This window comes from Lutra lutra, chromosome 10 (genome assembly GCF_902655055.1).
Source record: "Lutra lutra chromosome 10, mLutLut1.2, whole genome shotgun sequence".
NCBI lineage: Eukaryota > Metazoa > Chordata > Mammalia > Carnivora > Mustelidae > Lutra > Lutra lutra.
Genome location: NC_062287.1, coordinates 1,339,661 through 1,355,739, shown reverse-complemented (window position 1 = coordinate 1,355,739; position 16,079 = coordinate 1,339,661). Strand labels below are relative to the sequence as shown.

Below are 16,079 nucleotides of genomic sequence, written 5' to 3'. Positions count from 1 at the left end.
AAATCCTCGAGGAAAACACAGGCAGCAACCACTTCGACGTCAGCCGCAGCAACATCTTCCTAGGAACATCACCAAAGGCAAGGGAAGCAAGGGCAAAAATGAACTTTTGGGATTTTATCAAGATCAAAAGCTTTTGCACAACAAAGGAAACGGTCAACAAAACCAAAAGACAACTGACAGAATGGGAGAAGATATTTGCAAACGACATATCAGATAAAGGGCTAGTGTCCAAAATCTATAAAGAACTTAGCAAACTCAACACCCAAAGAACAAATAATCCAATCAAGAAATGGGCAGAGGACATGAACAGACATTTCTGCAAAGAAGACATCCAGATGGCCAACAGACACATGAAAAAGTGCTCCATATCACTCGGCATCAGGGAAATACAAATCAAAACCACCATGAGATATCACCTCACACCAGTCAGAATGGCTAAAATTAACAAGTCAGGAAATGACAGATGCTGGCGAGGATGCGGAGAAAGGGGAACCCTCCTACACTGTTGGTGGGAATGCAAGCTGGTGCAACCACTCTGGAAAACAGCATGGAGGTTCCTCAAAATGTTGAAAATAGAACTACCCTATGACCCTGCAATTGCACTGCTGGGTATTTACCCTAAAGATACAAACATAGTGATCCGAAGGGGCACGTGCACCCGAATGTTTATAGCAGCAATGTCTACAATAGCCAAACTATGGAAAGAACCTAGATGTCCATCAACAGACGAATGGATAAAGAAGATGTGGTATATATACACAATGGAATACTATGCAGCCATCAAAAGAAATGAAATCTTGCCATTTGCGACGACGTGGATGGAACTAGAGGGTATCATGCTTAGCGAAATAAGTCAATCAGAGAAAGACAACTATCATATGATCTCCCTGATATGAGGGAGAGGAGATGCAACATGGGGGGGTCGAGGGGGTAGGAGAAGAGTAAATGAAACAAGATGGGATTGGGAGGGAGACAAACCATAAGTGACTCTTAATCTCACAAAACAAACTGAGGGTTGATGGGGGGAGGGTGTTGGGAGAGGGGGTGGGGTTATGGATATCGGGGAGGGTATGTGCTATGGTGAGTGTTGTGAAGTGTGTAAACCTGGCGATTCGCAGACCTGTACCCCTGGGGATAAAAATATATGTTTATAAAGCTGTAAAAAAAAAAAAAAAGAAAGAAAGAAAGGATGAATCCCCAAGTTTTGTAGCAACATGGACGGGACTGGAAGAGATTATGCTGAGTGAAATAAGTCAAGCAGAGAGAGTCAATTATTATATGGTTTCACTTATTTGTGGAGCATAACAAATAGCATGGAGGACAAGGGGAGTTGGAGAGGAAAAGGGAGTTGAGGGAAATTGGAAGGGGAGGTGAACCATGAGAGACTATGGACTCTGAAAAACGATCTGAGAATTTTGAAGGGGTGGGGGGTGGGAGGTTGGGGGCGCCAGGTGGTGGGTATTGTAGAGGGCACGGATTGCATGGAGCACTGGGTGTGGTGCAAAAATAATGAATACTGTTATGCTGAAAAAAATTAAAAAAATTTAAAAAAAAGAATAAGTCTCCTTTTTTTAATATTTTATTTATTTATTTAGAGCGAGCGAGCAAGCATGACAGAAAGCACAAGCAGGGGGAGCAGCAGAGGGAGGAGGACAGGCAGACTCCCTATGAGCTGGGAGCCTGACGTGGGGCTCAATCTCAGGACCCTGAGATCATGACCTGAGCCGAAGGCAGAGGCTTTAACCCACTGAGCCACCCAGGCACCCCTCAATAGTAAGTCTTTAAATCATAACCTTCCAAACTTACTATTTTGTGAGTTTCTGTGCCACTTCATTTATTGAGATTTATGTTAGTCTAGTAAATATTGAAGTTAATTTAAATAAAAGAGGCATTAGACTTGCAGTAAGGTTAACAGTCACCGACATGAAGATGGAGAAACATATCTGAGACGTAATCAAGGAGGTAAACTTACAGAACTGAGTGATTCATGAAAGGAAGGACTGAGAGAACATAAGTCTGATATAATCTGGAAGTTCTGTCTTCAACAATTAGCTATGTTGCCGACAACACAGGGAACAGCAGTGCTGGCAAGGATATGGAGAAAGGGGAACCTCCTACACTGCTGTTGGGAACGCAAGCTGGTGTAGCCCCTCTGGGAAACAGCATGGAGGTTCCTCAAAAAGTTAAAAATAGAGCTACCTATGACCCAGCAATCGCACTACTGAGTATTTACCTGAAGAAGATGAAAACACTAATTCAGAGGGATACAGGCACCCTGATGTTACAGCAGCATTATCTACAAGAGCCAGACTACAGAAGCAGCCCAAACATCCATCAGCGGATGATCGGATAAAGGAGACGGGGATATAACACAGACACCACAGAATGTGACCCGGCCACGATGCTCACAGACCCCTAAGAAGACATGCCCAGCAGATGACTGGGGATGTGAGTCTGCAGCCCAGATGAGACGGGAGGGCTGAGGATGAGGGAGGCGGATGAGGTGGCGGTCAGCACAGAGGCGTGGCCACAGCAGCCGGGGAGGGCACGCGGACGCGGCACCCGCGCGGAGAAGACGGACAAAGAAATCTCCCCTGAAGGGTTCGACAAAGGAAAGGCAGTGGCAAAAAGTGGAGAGAATCAAAATACTAAAATATCATGAAAGTGTAAGTAAAATGAATAAAGACTTATTTTGTAAATCTTGAGATTATTAAAGGCAGGAGAAAAAAACCTTTGAAGCCTTAAGGGGATAATTTAAGAAAATAAAATAATAAAAGTTAATAGCGACTTAACTAGAGGAGGATAAGCAAAGTCGCTTACTGACAAATTCAAACCAACTTGAAATGTTTCTGTGTTTATGAGGTTTGCGTAGGTCAGCAGATGGCGAATTGGGAAGGACACAGCTATGACTTTAAACTAAGGGGCAAATACTCTGCTTTTCCGCCACAGCTCACGCCCTTAACACCGGCCGTGGGACTCGGCACGGACGCGGAACACGTCTTCCAGCCCCGTGAGCAGACACGCGTCCCCGGCCGCCGGCCCACCTGCATGGACGCGGTGATCTCCTGCAGGGCTGCGTCCGCCTCCTCCTGCTTCGTCCTCAGCAGCGCGCTCTGCCCCCCGGCTCGCCTGCTCAGCTCGTCCACAAGCGCTTTAGCTTCGTTCAGCTTAGACACACCAGCCTGCAGCAGTCGGAGTGGCATAAAGAAAGGGATTTTACACGCTTTCTCCCGATGAACGGGTAAAGACGGGGGATATATACATCCAATGGAATGTTCTTATATGTGACAAAGAATCAAGGAAATCTTTCCGAAAGAAAGAATCCAGGGAAAACGTGTGCACACAAACGTTAGCAAGTGGGCTTGGGATGTCCACGCTGCTCCTGACAATGACTCATTCAGCCACGTGCCCAGTAAGCTGAGGCACAAAAGACAAACAGCTCTAAGTGGCACTGGACAGCGGACCAGTCGACACATGTTTGAGAGCTGCAGGACCAGGGTTTTCCCCACTGAACTGCTGAGACAGAAAACAGAAAGCAAGGAAAGACTCAGCAAAGCTTCTCCACTTCTCAGGCTCCCTGAGTACGTAAAAGGACTCAAGGCCTACTCGTGGGTGGGCCTCGGACCCTGGGCTGGCCGTTACAGCACCCATCCCACGACCCATGAGTCATCCAGAGAAGAAACATGAAAAATATACCCGCTCCTCTGCAAAAGGAGTTAGCGGTTGGTCACCTAACAAGTGAGAGGATTCGGAGACAGTAACTGCAAAAAGCATCGTAACCAACATGCACCGAGCACCCAGCACGGAGGGCAGCAGCCTGCCACCTCTTCATCTAACCGACTCACACCCAACGGACCCCATTAAGTCGCAGGTCAGCAAGTTTAAGTAGTTTACCCGCAGCAGCACAGAGAACTGAAGCAAAAGAATGACCTTCCCGAAGTACAGTTAGAGGCTTGCTCTGAATTAGGCAGAGGGGTGAGAGGACTGTCAGTTCGGAAGGACCCTAGTTTACGACACTAACAGAGAGACACGAGGACTCTGGAGAGCACATGCTCTCAGACAACTTCCGAAGCCAGCGTTTAAGTCGAAGCTCTGTAACTGCAGAAATGCAGAAAGGCAACTGCTCAGAAAGTACTCAGTGACAGACAAAAGTATTCTAAGGTATTATTTAATTTTAAAGGTCACTCTAAAGCCTGATCTCCGATACTGTAAAGTCCAATGGCTGGAGGTGGCCGGTACAGCACCTGCAGGTGACGCTGTCTTTTCAACAGTTCGTTCATCTTGCTGCTACTGACGGCAGAGTACACGCGCAGGAAGGTCATATACCGGCTCGGTGTCGCACCGTGTGCTTTACAAGACTCATGGATTAATAAAAATGACTTTAGAAAATCGGGATCAACTGGAAAGAGAAAACAAAATGATGTGATATATACTTGATCCGTCACAAAGGAGAGAAAACCATCTCAACTCTATTTCATACCAGATACTTCCATCTACAGAACTATAAATACGAGGCATCATCTTTGCATAAAGGTACATCTGTTCACAGCTCCCATGTTCCTTATGTATTTGAGTTACTTAATATCAGTGCTGTCTGTCCACTGTGACGTGTCTCCTCTGAACACTTCTATCACTGCACGAAAGAGAGATCTACGGGTTGTCACAGCACATCAGTCAGTTGGAACAACAGAACATGTAATCCAGAAGCAAACGCGGCAAAAGCTGCTTGTGGAAGAGAGACACCAAAGAAGGAACACGGATCCACTGTCGTTTGACACAGGGCGAAACAGGACCTCCAACCAAAACAGGAAGACTCAGTTCACACAGGATCAACATATCTGATACTAAACACATTAGCTTCCTCTCATCGCCTCAATCCATGCTCTTTCGCATTCTCTGCCTTGGTAAGTAAAGACAGCTTCTCATTGCTGTTCTAAGCCAGAACCCTGAGAAATGTCCTCATGTCCTCCTTCCTCATGGCTGCAGCCATCGGGTCATCAGGCCCCCCTCAGAACGCTGCTGGGTACCCCCCCGTCCATTCCTTCCTCTTGGATTCCTGCAGTGGCCTTGCCTAGGGCTCTGATTGCCCTCGGTTTCTCCCTACACCCTCTTAGTTTCCAGTAACTGAGGAAAAGGATGGACACAGACACTCGTGTTTCTACAGTAAGATTCTGGCTACATCTCTGCTAACATCTCTCCATGACCTCAGATCACCCACAAGTCAGAATCCGAATTCCTCAGCATGACACAGGAGGCCTGTCATTCCCGGAGCCACCTGCCCTCCCTTCATCTCTTACTCTACCACTCACACGTCCACGTCTCAGCTGTCGGGCTGTTCACAGATCCCGTAAAGCAGCTGCTGAGTTTCTCAGAGCCTTGTCCGTCCTAGCCGGTCTTCCCCAAACTGCCCGTCTGCCGCGTCCATTTGCCGTAACATGTGCCAGTACGTCCCCTCACTCTCAGGGTCACTCCATATCACCTCCTACCGTCACTCACCTCACGATTTCAGAGTTTACGCTGATACAGAACACAACTCCTGCTACTCTCCACTACACTGGGGGCTCCCAAGGCACCTCTAGTATCCAGCCCCGTGCTTAAGGCAAAACAAGTTCAATAACTAATTGGTGACTGGATCATTAGATAAGCAAATTAATGAATGTGCTATGATACTAAAAAAGACTACATTCAAAATGAACTGGGAACTGGCAAAACTAATCAGAGTACAGCTAAGAAAATATGACGTCCACACTCAAAGAGCACCATAAACCTTTTCATGTATGAGCTGGGTGCTGTGGCCTGTCTCAGCGAAAAGTGAAAACTAACAGAAAAGTTTAGCCTTCCAGCCAAAGACACCCAAGCAAGTAGCACATCCAATCATCTGGGCAAAGTGTAATTGTTTAACTTCTTAAATGTAAACAACAGATGATGAGTTAGGTCCCATATAAAATGACATAAACATGAGTTTATAAACATAGTTTTAGTTTCATTTTCATCAAAGGAAATCTGTTAGGGGACACCTGGGGGCACAGTCTGTTGAACATCTGACTCTCGGTTTCTGCTCAGTTCGTGATCTCAGAGACAGGGATGGAGCCCCGCGTTGGGCTCTGCCCTCAGTATGGAGTCTGCTTGGGATTCTCTCCCTCTCTCCCTCTGCCCCTCCCCATCTACTCTCTCAAATAAATAAATAAACCTTTTTTTAAAAGAAAGCTTTATGTTAGTTTATCATTGTTCAAATTCATCATCGCTGTGAATCTTCAATGACTCTGTAACATCAGAAAGTGGCAAATCTTTCACAAATCAGTTTCATCAAAATACTACCTGAGGTTTTTTTTTCTTCTTTCCTTTTTTGGTCACTATATTTTTCTTCACCATCTGTTTCACTGAACAACATTTCAGGTATCTAAAACAGAAAGAGCATTTCTTCAAAACTCATCTCAGTATGAAAAAGTTCAAATAAACCCAGTATTGAGATTAAAAATTAAAAAAAAAAAAAAAAAAACGCTTTTCTTCTAGGTTTCTTACCAGACTAAGAGAAATAATGAATATATGCACCTTCAGAGATATTATTTCCTAGACAAGATTTTGACACACATCAACCACCAATTGATTGCAAATTACTGACAACACCTCACTTGAAAATGACTAGACCATGTGAAATGAAGGAAGTCAGTTTAGACTGAATTAGGAAATAATCACAAATGCTATTTAAAATCATAAAATAAGAAAAATAAAAAGCTTTATTTGGCATCAGGGCATAAGGGGATAGTAAGGATTCTAAATAAGAAAAAACTAGAAGAAAGTAATTCCACAACTGGTAATTAACAATTTCATAACTGATAATCCTAGAAACTATCTGTTGTCAAGCTACCGCTAAGATTTTGACGCACCACCACAGATAAGATCAAGTTTCATAAACACATCATTGTGATGATGGAAAGTGTGATAATCTAGGGGCTTCCGGGTGGCTCAGTGGGTTAAGCATCTGCCTTTGGCTCAGGTCATGATCCCAGGGTCCTGGGATCGAGCCCCACATGGGGTTCCCTGCTAAGTGGGGAGCCTGCTTCTCCCTCTGCCCCACCCCCTTGTGCTCTCTCTTTCTTGCTGTCTCTGTCTCTGTCAAACAAATAAATAAAAAAACTTAAAAAAAATTTCTTTTAAGTTTTAGAGAAAGAAGCTATCAGTTTCCTGGGAAGAAAACTGAAGTAGTAGAGCGCTGACATTTCTGTGACAGGAAGCCCAGCGTGTCCAGGCGTGTGGGTCAAAGCCTCACTTCCTCGATCTCCCAGACTAAACGCAGCATCACAAAAAAGGCCCTTAACTGACGAAGAATTTGAGAGCGCCATGGTTCGTGACCGGAGAGTACAGTTTTTTCCTCAAACATCTTCACTGATTTTGCCAAAAACCTTGAGCCTCTGGGAGAATATTTTAAATTTATCCTTTCAAATCAATGGAAATTTTTTCGTAGGAAACTTGCTTTCTTTAAACTAGTCTGTCCTTCTGTCAACCGGCCAGACCGTGGAAGTGTCTCACAAGACGTTCGCACACCAACATGTCATGCTGCGCACGTTACATACGTACAATTTCCACACATCAGTCCACGTGTCAGTTACGTACAGTTCCATCAGTGACGCTGGGTGACAAGACCATGGTCTACCCCTAAACAACGCCCCCATCTGCAAAGCGTTCCTAGCTGGACTGGCCCACACTGCCCTCTACCTCCATGCCCCCTCAGAGGTAAGAATGGCGCCTGAGTAGCTCCTATTCACACCCTCGCCTCTCCGTTCCTTCAAGTCCTGTCCTCCTGTCAACTTCTCCACCACCTTCTCCTCGGCCAATCCCACCTTACCCCAAAGGCTCGGACCCTGAGACCACGTCACTAACAATCCCTGGACACACTCCGCCGTCTCACTGGCAAGTGTCCCAGTGGGCCCAGCCCGCCCCTTTGTGAGGTCAATAACCCTCACGCTCCAGCAGACCCGCGCTCTAGGAGCCTGAGCGTCAACGTGCTTTCATTCGCCATCTTCCTATCAGAGCTCGCAAGTCCCCGGCCCTCGCGCGCGGGGTCACGCTCGAGTAACGGACCCCAGTGCGGGCCAAGGGCAAGCGAGCGCCCACGGCAGGCCTGCACCGGTGAGCATGCAGGTGACTGAGGGACACACACGCTATGCTGACTGGCCTGGTGGCCGACTCACGCCAACCCTTAGGCCACCCGGCCCCCACGCCCCCTTCTCCGCAGCCTCCCCGTCGCTTGTGCGGACTGCCCTGCAGGCCTTCTTGCCTCCCTTCAGGACGCCACCAGCTCTTCCCTGGGCTTTTCTGTCAACTCCTCACTTTCCTTTCACTGAGAAAGCAGAAACAACCAGAAGACTGTCCAACTCTTCCTGATGGCACCCCTGCTGGAGCCGGGCCCCGGACTCTGCCTTCTTCGCTGCAAAGGCCCGTGCCCGGTCCTCTCACGTGTGCACTAGACCCGCACACTGCCCGCTCTGCAGGGACATGGCTCTACAACGCTTCTGCCTTCCATAAGCTTCTGCCTCCCGGTGAGCGCTCCCAGCAGCACAGGAACGTGCGACAGTCCGTCTCATCTCAGAAGCTTAAAAAAGCAAGTATTATTTTCACCCACTCCCATCCTACTGACCCATTTCTCTCCTCCACTTAACAACAAAACGCCTCCCGAGAAGGGACCACACTCACTCTTCTCCAGGCCCTTCTCATTGTTTCTGAAACACACCCCAATGCGGCAGCTCCTAAATGAGGCTGCCTCATCAGCCTCCCCATCTCCTCCGCGCAGCGACAGGAACAGCTCCCAGGCCCCAGGTGTTTGCGCACGCCCCCCCGAAATGCAGCGTGTGCTCGTCTTCACACTCCGCGGTTTCCCTCCTGCTTCCCCGCAGCAGCCCCTTCTCCGTAGCCCTTGCTGTTCCTGCCTCCTCGCGTCAACCTCAGCGTGTTGAAGAAGAGCCCAGTCCAGACCACAGTGCGGGGCTCTCTGCACCTGGCAGTCAACGCTCATTCCTTGGGGATATCATTCACTCTCATAACAGAAAATACCACCTCTACTCTGACAATTCCCACTTTTTTATCCTGGACGCCTGACCTTTCCTTCCCCCGCACTCCGGACTGCTGCATCCGGACGCCTTCTCCGCGCTGCAGCTGGGAGGTCTGACATCGCGTAACGAACACGTCTACAACTGGAAGCCTCATGTCCTCCCATCAAAATGCTCTTCTCATTCTCCCCATTCTCTACACTCAGTCACTCCATCCTTCCAGGGGCTTAAGCCAGCATCCTTGGCAGTATCCTTGGGTCCTCCCCTCCTTTTACACCTTAGTACAGTCTGCCAGCAACTTCGGTTGTCTCTATAGGAAAACGTATTCCGAATCTAACCCCTTCTCAGCGCCTCTTCCGCTCCGTCCCTAATGTGCACTGTCCCTCGCTCTTGCTGGATTACTGCAGCAGCTTTGTAGATAATTCAACCCCGGCCTTCCAGAGTCTATTTGCAACCTAGACGCCAAAGTCATCCCATTAAGACATTAGAACAACGTGTCAAAACCTCCAAAGGCTCCCTTACTGGTTTCCAGGAAAAGCTAACGTCCTGAGAATGGCTCCCAAGCCCTGTCCTGACTGCTGACCTCGTCCTTCCCTGACCTCATCTCCAACCCCTCTCCCTCCGAACCACTCTCTAACCGCTGAATGGGCTTCCTGCTGACCCTCCAAATCACCAGGCATGCTGTCATCTCATCGATCCCCCCCGAACCATGTAAACTCCCTGAGGGCAGGACTTTCGTCTGCGTTTTCTCTCCTAGATCTCCTACATCTTAGAGACCCAATAATTACTTCTTAATGAAGCTGCTCGTTTGTGTGAGCTCATTTGTGTTATTTTCCTATCCTTTATCTAATTGCTGCAATCTAACTAAAATATCTGTAAAACCTTGTCTCTTATCCTAAATTATACTCCTCCCTCTGACTCATAATAGGCCGCAGTTTGTACCTCTACTAGACAGGAATGAAGAAATGAATGATGGAAAATATAAATATTATTCAGAGAGACAATGCTGACAAGTGTAATTTCTCAAACAAAGCTATGGCAAAGGCTTCTAGTTAGGATGGTACAATGGGTTCACACTTCAAACACATGCCTCTCCCAAAACTTAGCACCGCAATGATAGTTTTTGTTTTAAAGATATCATTTTTTTTATTTAAAAAATGGCTCAAATTACTGCTGCAATATTTTCAGCATAGGCTAGCTAATGAAAGGATAACATTTTTCAAGTCCAGTAAGTACCTCCATTGCCCTTAAGAACATACTCTTCAACATGAAGTCCGACCCTCGACCACATCACACAAGAGCACAGAGAAAAAAGAGAGGTTTTCAAACGTGTATGTTCAGCACCACAATTAAGGTAATATAACAAACGCCAAAGCAAAGTCAGGAAAATCTGTAACTTCAAAAAGAAAATATGCTGGTTTGTATTTCCGTGCTTAGAGGTTAAACTTACTTTCCTCATGCTGCTGTCGGACCAACCCTCCATCCACAAGACCTGGCATTTCTTATGCAAAGCTGGGTTACTCTCACAGTTTATGATGAAGTTTAAATTTGCAGAATCCATTATCAAGACTATATGTAAGTTCTGCTGAATTCCTAAAAAAATATAAGAAGATTATTATGGGCATTAAAACAATAATAACGGGGGATATCTCTATGCGGTCTGCTTTTATGAGTTTAAAATTTTCTAAAATGAAATGGCAGGAGCCATTAAGCAGTATTACAGTTACGATTTTTATTTTTGTTAAAAAACACCTGTGTGTGTATCTGTGTGTGCATGCTAAGAGAACAGATCCAGAAGGAACTCTGGAAGAACGCAAGTGTACATACCACATTGCTGTTTCATATGTTACTTTTCAAAGGTGATACTGGATTCTACCTTACAATGTTTCTTTTAAGGATTTTGGTTTCAATATTCACAAGCAAACTGATCTCCAATTTTCTTTCAGGAGAAATATAGTTTTCCTGTTTCAATATCAATGTTATTTTCCCTTCATGAAAAGGAATTTAGAAACTCTGCTTCATTTTCTTTGTTCTGAAACTGGGTCAAACAGCACCGGGATGACCTGTGTCTCAGAACTGCGGTAGCATTTCCTCGTGAACTTGAAGGAGAGGGAAGGGTGGTAGCTCTTCATCCAGTTTCTCTGCTTCAATAAGAAACGTCCTTTCGGGGTCAGAGTGGAGTTAAGTGTGGCAGTGCCTTACCCACACGTCTTCAATGGGGCTACACGCACAGCACATAAAACTGCTTCCGGGGCTCAGAGAAAGTTGCTGAGCTAGAGAAAACTAGAGAGTCTGTCAAAATGTAAACAGTTCAGTAATTTTCTAAGACAGGAGGTTCTAAACGCTGGCTTTACCACAGAGAAACAGAAGCACTGAAGTAAATGTTCCAAGGGAGACTGAAACACTTTCACCTTTCCCTTTTGCTAAAATTTTGCTGACACACTTTCACTAAAGATTAGCTTTTCTAAAAGTACCATATAAAAAAAAAGTGTAAATTACCAAATAGACCCAAGATTTAAGATACCTTTGCAACCTGATCAGAAAATATGGCAAACTAAATGGTATTTATTGCACATGAGCCAGAGTCTGAATTGATGAATTCAATAGTCACTTACTATATGTGAAGTAATTGAAGACTGGCCCGAAAAAGCCATCCTGCGAAGCCTCATCTTTGAGAGGCAACAGCAAAGGTTCTAATTCTTCCAGGGTATAGAGTCCAGGAACTTCACCTACGGAACACGGCACTTCTCGTGAATTTTAGCTGCGTTACCCCAGTTCAAGCACATTCAAACACATCCACAACACTTCTTCTATTTTGGTATCTCTGCCCTTATTCGGGCTGTTTCCAAAAATACACAACCCTATCACCTCTCGATTACTCACAAATCTCCCTCTGTTGTCTTCACTGCTAAAACTCAAACCCCTGAACAGCCGTCCAAGGCAGTGGGCCACCAAGCTGTCCGCCCGTGCGCACGGTTCTTCTCCACTTCTCCCAGATGAGACCTTGTACCCAAGCCTCAGTGAGCTTCTGTGTGTCCCATAAATATAATGAAATACTCCTCTTCCTGGAATTTATATGCACAGTCTTCCTCTGGCCTTTACCTTCCACCCCAAGTTACTGTGTGTCCTAGGAGACTGCTGTGCCGACTTCCTGGGTGCCGGGGAGAGCGCTCTCTCTCTCTCCCACCTCTAAACGTGTTACTGTTCAGCATGTATCATGTCACATAATCATGGAGAAGTGTTTTCCTTTCCTCCCACATTAGATTCTGAGTTTCCAAAGGACAAATATTTAGTCTCGTTCAATATTAACCTCAGAACATCCTCAGCAAAGTATTCCAGATAAACAAATAAATATTTATTAGATGGATGGATGAATGAATGAATGAACCTGTACTAGAAACCAGAACTAGCCCAGGGCCTGCTACAAGGCAAGAGAATGACGAAAGCAAATCACACTGGATTACAATCACAAGTGTTGATGGGGGACTGAACTATGTCTTACTCACCACTGTGAGTCCAGTATTCAGAACTGGGCCTGGCACATAGCAGGTCTAATAAACAATTATTAAGCCAATATATTTCAAGTTTGTAAGAAATAGTAAATTAAGTGAAAACCCTTTTGCTACACATCCCAGGCAGTGCGTTCACGCAGGGCCTGTCCCTGCCTCACCCCTAGCATCGCCCAGGCCCAACACAGAGCTGCCAGCCGTGCCCCGTCCACCAAGCTCGTCCACGCCCAAACATGCGCACACACAAACATGTTCTATGTCTTTTTCTCACTTTCAGCCCTAACAAGACACTTCTGATGCCTTAACTTTAGCAATGAAACCTAGCTCTACGTACATATGATCGACTCTGGCAAATAAGACTTTAAAATAGAAAAAAAATAAAAAAAGAGACACCTATTTTCCCTGAAAGTATTTTTCAAATACTTTTTTTGCTACAAATGTTGCTAAAATTTTATTTTTATAGTTACAACTTGATAATAAAGACCAGTTTATCTTAAAACAAAAACAACTAGTGTATCAATGCTTATGTGGATGTTTGCTTTCACAAACAAAACAAAACAAAAATCTGTCTCTCTGCTGGGACACTTTCAGCCCTAAGGACCAGGCCTCCACCTAGTGACGACTGAAGGGTACGCAGGGACAAACACACATACACACGTGTGCACAGAGGCAGTCCTATGAGCAGCTCCCAAGCCCCCGCAGCCTCACTGTGGCCAGGCCTCTGCAGACCTCGGGCCAGAGACTGGCCCTCCGGCCGCCTCACTGGAGCCCCGGCCAGCAGTCACGCGCGCATCCAAGTGTGGACGCTGCATGCCCTAAGCTACACGTGTTTTCAACCAGAGCTGTGACATCCTGAAGAGAAGACCATTTCCTTTCAGAGCCCACTTTACATGACACAAAACAAGCATTAACCAAAAACCGGGTCCAACACACACATCATGGAAACTAGCTTTTAACAAGGTTTACGTTTCACTTAAATAAAACAATTCTGGTCCAAGTTTGAAACTAAGCTACCTCCAACCAATTCGAATAGTGACAACTCCTAAACACATTTGAATGAATGTCATAAATTCTTCATAGAGGGAAGACATACAGGAAATTGCAGGTATCCTCTCCAGAAAACCATGAAAACAGGTGACTCGAGAGACAACAAGAGCATACTGTGATCTGGGAAACAGAAGACCCAGATGTTAGAATCTCTCTGCACTTACATGTCCACCTTCAGGCCACTATTCAACCATTCCACTAACAATGGACAGTGAGGTCCTATCACATTTTTATTATAAATTATCCTATATATTTCCCTGCACACTAAATCTATCATTTCTGTAGGTGAAACTTCTACACATAATAGAGCTGCTGTATTAAAGGGTACGGTACATTGTTTTTAAACAACACTGGCTGATAACTTTCCCAAAACACTGTAACAGATAATGGTCCCACCAAAAGCATGTGAGAGGGCCAGTTCTTCAGACATGCACCGACATTAATGATCATTTTTGACGGCACCCAGGTGGCTCGGTCTGTTAAGCCACGGTCTGTCTATGACTCAGGTCATGACCCCAGGTCCTGGGATCAAGTCCCACATTGAGCTCCCTGCTCAGCAGGGAGCCTGCTTCTCCCTCTCCCTCTGCTGCTCCTCTGCTTGTGCTCTCTCTCTCCCTCTCAAATAAGTAAATAAAATCTTTAAAGATAATAATAACAATCATGTTCATGAAATTATCCAATCTCCTGGTTTTATAAAAATGGGCTTTCTCAACTCTCCAGCTGCAAGCATGTTTAACCCCACGTCCCCTTAGTAAAACCCCTACCGCATGTGCTCAGAAACACAATTTTACACAAGGCAACATGACCCGAATAATTTTCACATTATTACTTCTCTTTCCTTGGAAGAGAAATCGTGCACTTGCCTGAAGACAGAAGGCTATTGATCATCTCCAGAAAGGCAGGGTGGACGAACTGGTGGTCCTCAAGCAGGAGGACCACCTGCTGGGCGTCGATCCCCGCCAGGTGCAGCACCTGCACAGGGACAAGAGCGGTCCTCGCACCGGGTACACGTGCGCGGCCCACCCTGAAACCACCATTCTTGATGCAAAGAACATCTTTCTGGTCCTCTTTTCCCCTCTCTCTTCCTTTCATCATCAACATTAAAAATCAAACTTCAGCCGTAGAGTGCAGCAAGGAAATCAAGTCCAGGAACAAACGGGTGGGGAAACACTAATACGATTTCACAGCTAGGACAGACGATCGTTTTTAAATACACCCCCGTGTCCCATATAAACTCTGTCCTATTATCTTCCACGTCCTCCAAACCTCTCATAAGCCAGCATGCCTGAGAGCCAGGATCCCTAAAAAGAATCTTTTTCTTATCTGTACATAAAAATACAGTTTTCTAATAACCACGGGGAAAATAATCATTGAAATTAAAGACTATGTTGTAATATTAAAGACATAATGGTCTCTGAGGGCTTTTGGAGTAACAAGTCATTGTGATTTAAAACCAAATACAGTAAAGGATTTGAGGCACTCACGTGTTTGAGATCATTTTTGAACTGCTTCAGTGCATACCCTCTGGAAATCTTTGGAGAGAACAGCACGGCTCCGTGCATATGACTGACCAGAGAAGTGATGGTCCGCCGGCCGACGCCACTGCGTCCGGCCAGGAGGAGGGAGCCCCCGGGGAAGCTCAGCACTCGGTCGATCCGAGACATATACTCCAGCACTTCTTGGAAAAGTAAAATATCTAAACTCTGGTTATCTCGTCCATAATGGATCAGGCCCTTTTAAAACAATCACAAAGAACATTTTATCATTAGCATATGCCCCGACACATAACAAAATGTGATCTAGAGTTAGGTTATACTTTTGATGCACTCTAGAAAAGGGGTTCAGTGACAGGGTGTCCTCTCAGGCACCACAGCCCCGCCCCACCCAGGCATCCAGCTCTTCTACGAAAAATCTTGCGATGCCAAAAACATTCAGGAGCTCACAGTGATCAGACACCTGCTGGCATCACTGACACAATGAGTTAAACATAGTGAGACACAGCAGATTAGTTACAAAACCTTCAAGAACTCTCCAGCTGTATTAGTGGTCTCGGATCAGACCAGCCTGCGCAAATCTTAAGAACTAATCTTGGGAACTCTCGTTCGTTTGCGCCACGATGGAATGACTCCAAACACACGTGCGGGCTGCCCCACCAGGAGCTGTGTAACAGCATGAAGGACACCAGACTTCACATACTTAGCAACTTCTAACGTCCCCAAACTTTGCAATATCCATCCTACACACAGTATGAACTTTTCTGGATACAAAATCCACACTCACTTCCAAAGCAAATACTAATTTTAAATCATCATATGTAAGTGTTTCTCCTTCTTTATTATAATTTCACAAAAAAGAAAGAACAGAACATGTCTCTAGGGCAGTGTCCCTGTTTCAGTGACCAGCAGCATCAGCATCACCTGAGGGCCCGTGAGAAATGTGCAATGAGACTTCCTCAGGTTGGAACCCAAGAGGCAGG

At 45.7% G+C, this 16,079-nt stretch overlaps 1 protein-coding gene across 3 annotated transcripts in view; it reads right to left on the bottom strand.

The window, feature by feature from the left end:
- Positions 1-16,079, bottom strand: part of DYNC2H1 (dynein cytoplasmic 2 heavy chain 1) — a 292,883-nt gene that overhangs the window by 202,122 nt on the left and 74,682 nt on the right. For all 3 annotated transcript variants that reach the window (XM_047692880.1, XM_047692881.1, XM_047692882.1), the window contains exons 49-55: positions 15,088-15,336; positions 14,467-14,575; positions 11,663-11,776; positions 10,498-10,640; positions 6,319-6,400; positions 4,245-4,399; positions 3,045-3,182 (exon numbers count right to left, since the gene is read on the bottom strand). In XM_047692880.1, coding sequence (XP_047548836.1) covers positions 3,045-3,182; positions 4,245-4,399; positions 6,319-6,400; positions 10,498-10,640; positions 11,663-11,776; positions 14,467-14,575; positions 15,088-15,336 — 990 coding nt within the window. The remainder of the gene's footprint in view (positions 1-3,044; positions 3,183-4,244; positions 4,400-6,318; positions 6,401-10,497; positions 10,641-11,662; positions 11,777-14,466; positions 14,576-15,087; positions 15,337-16,079) is intronic.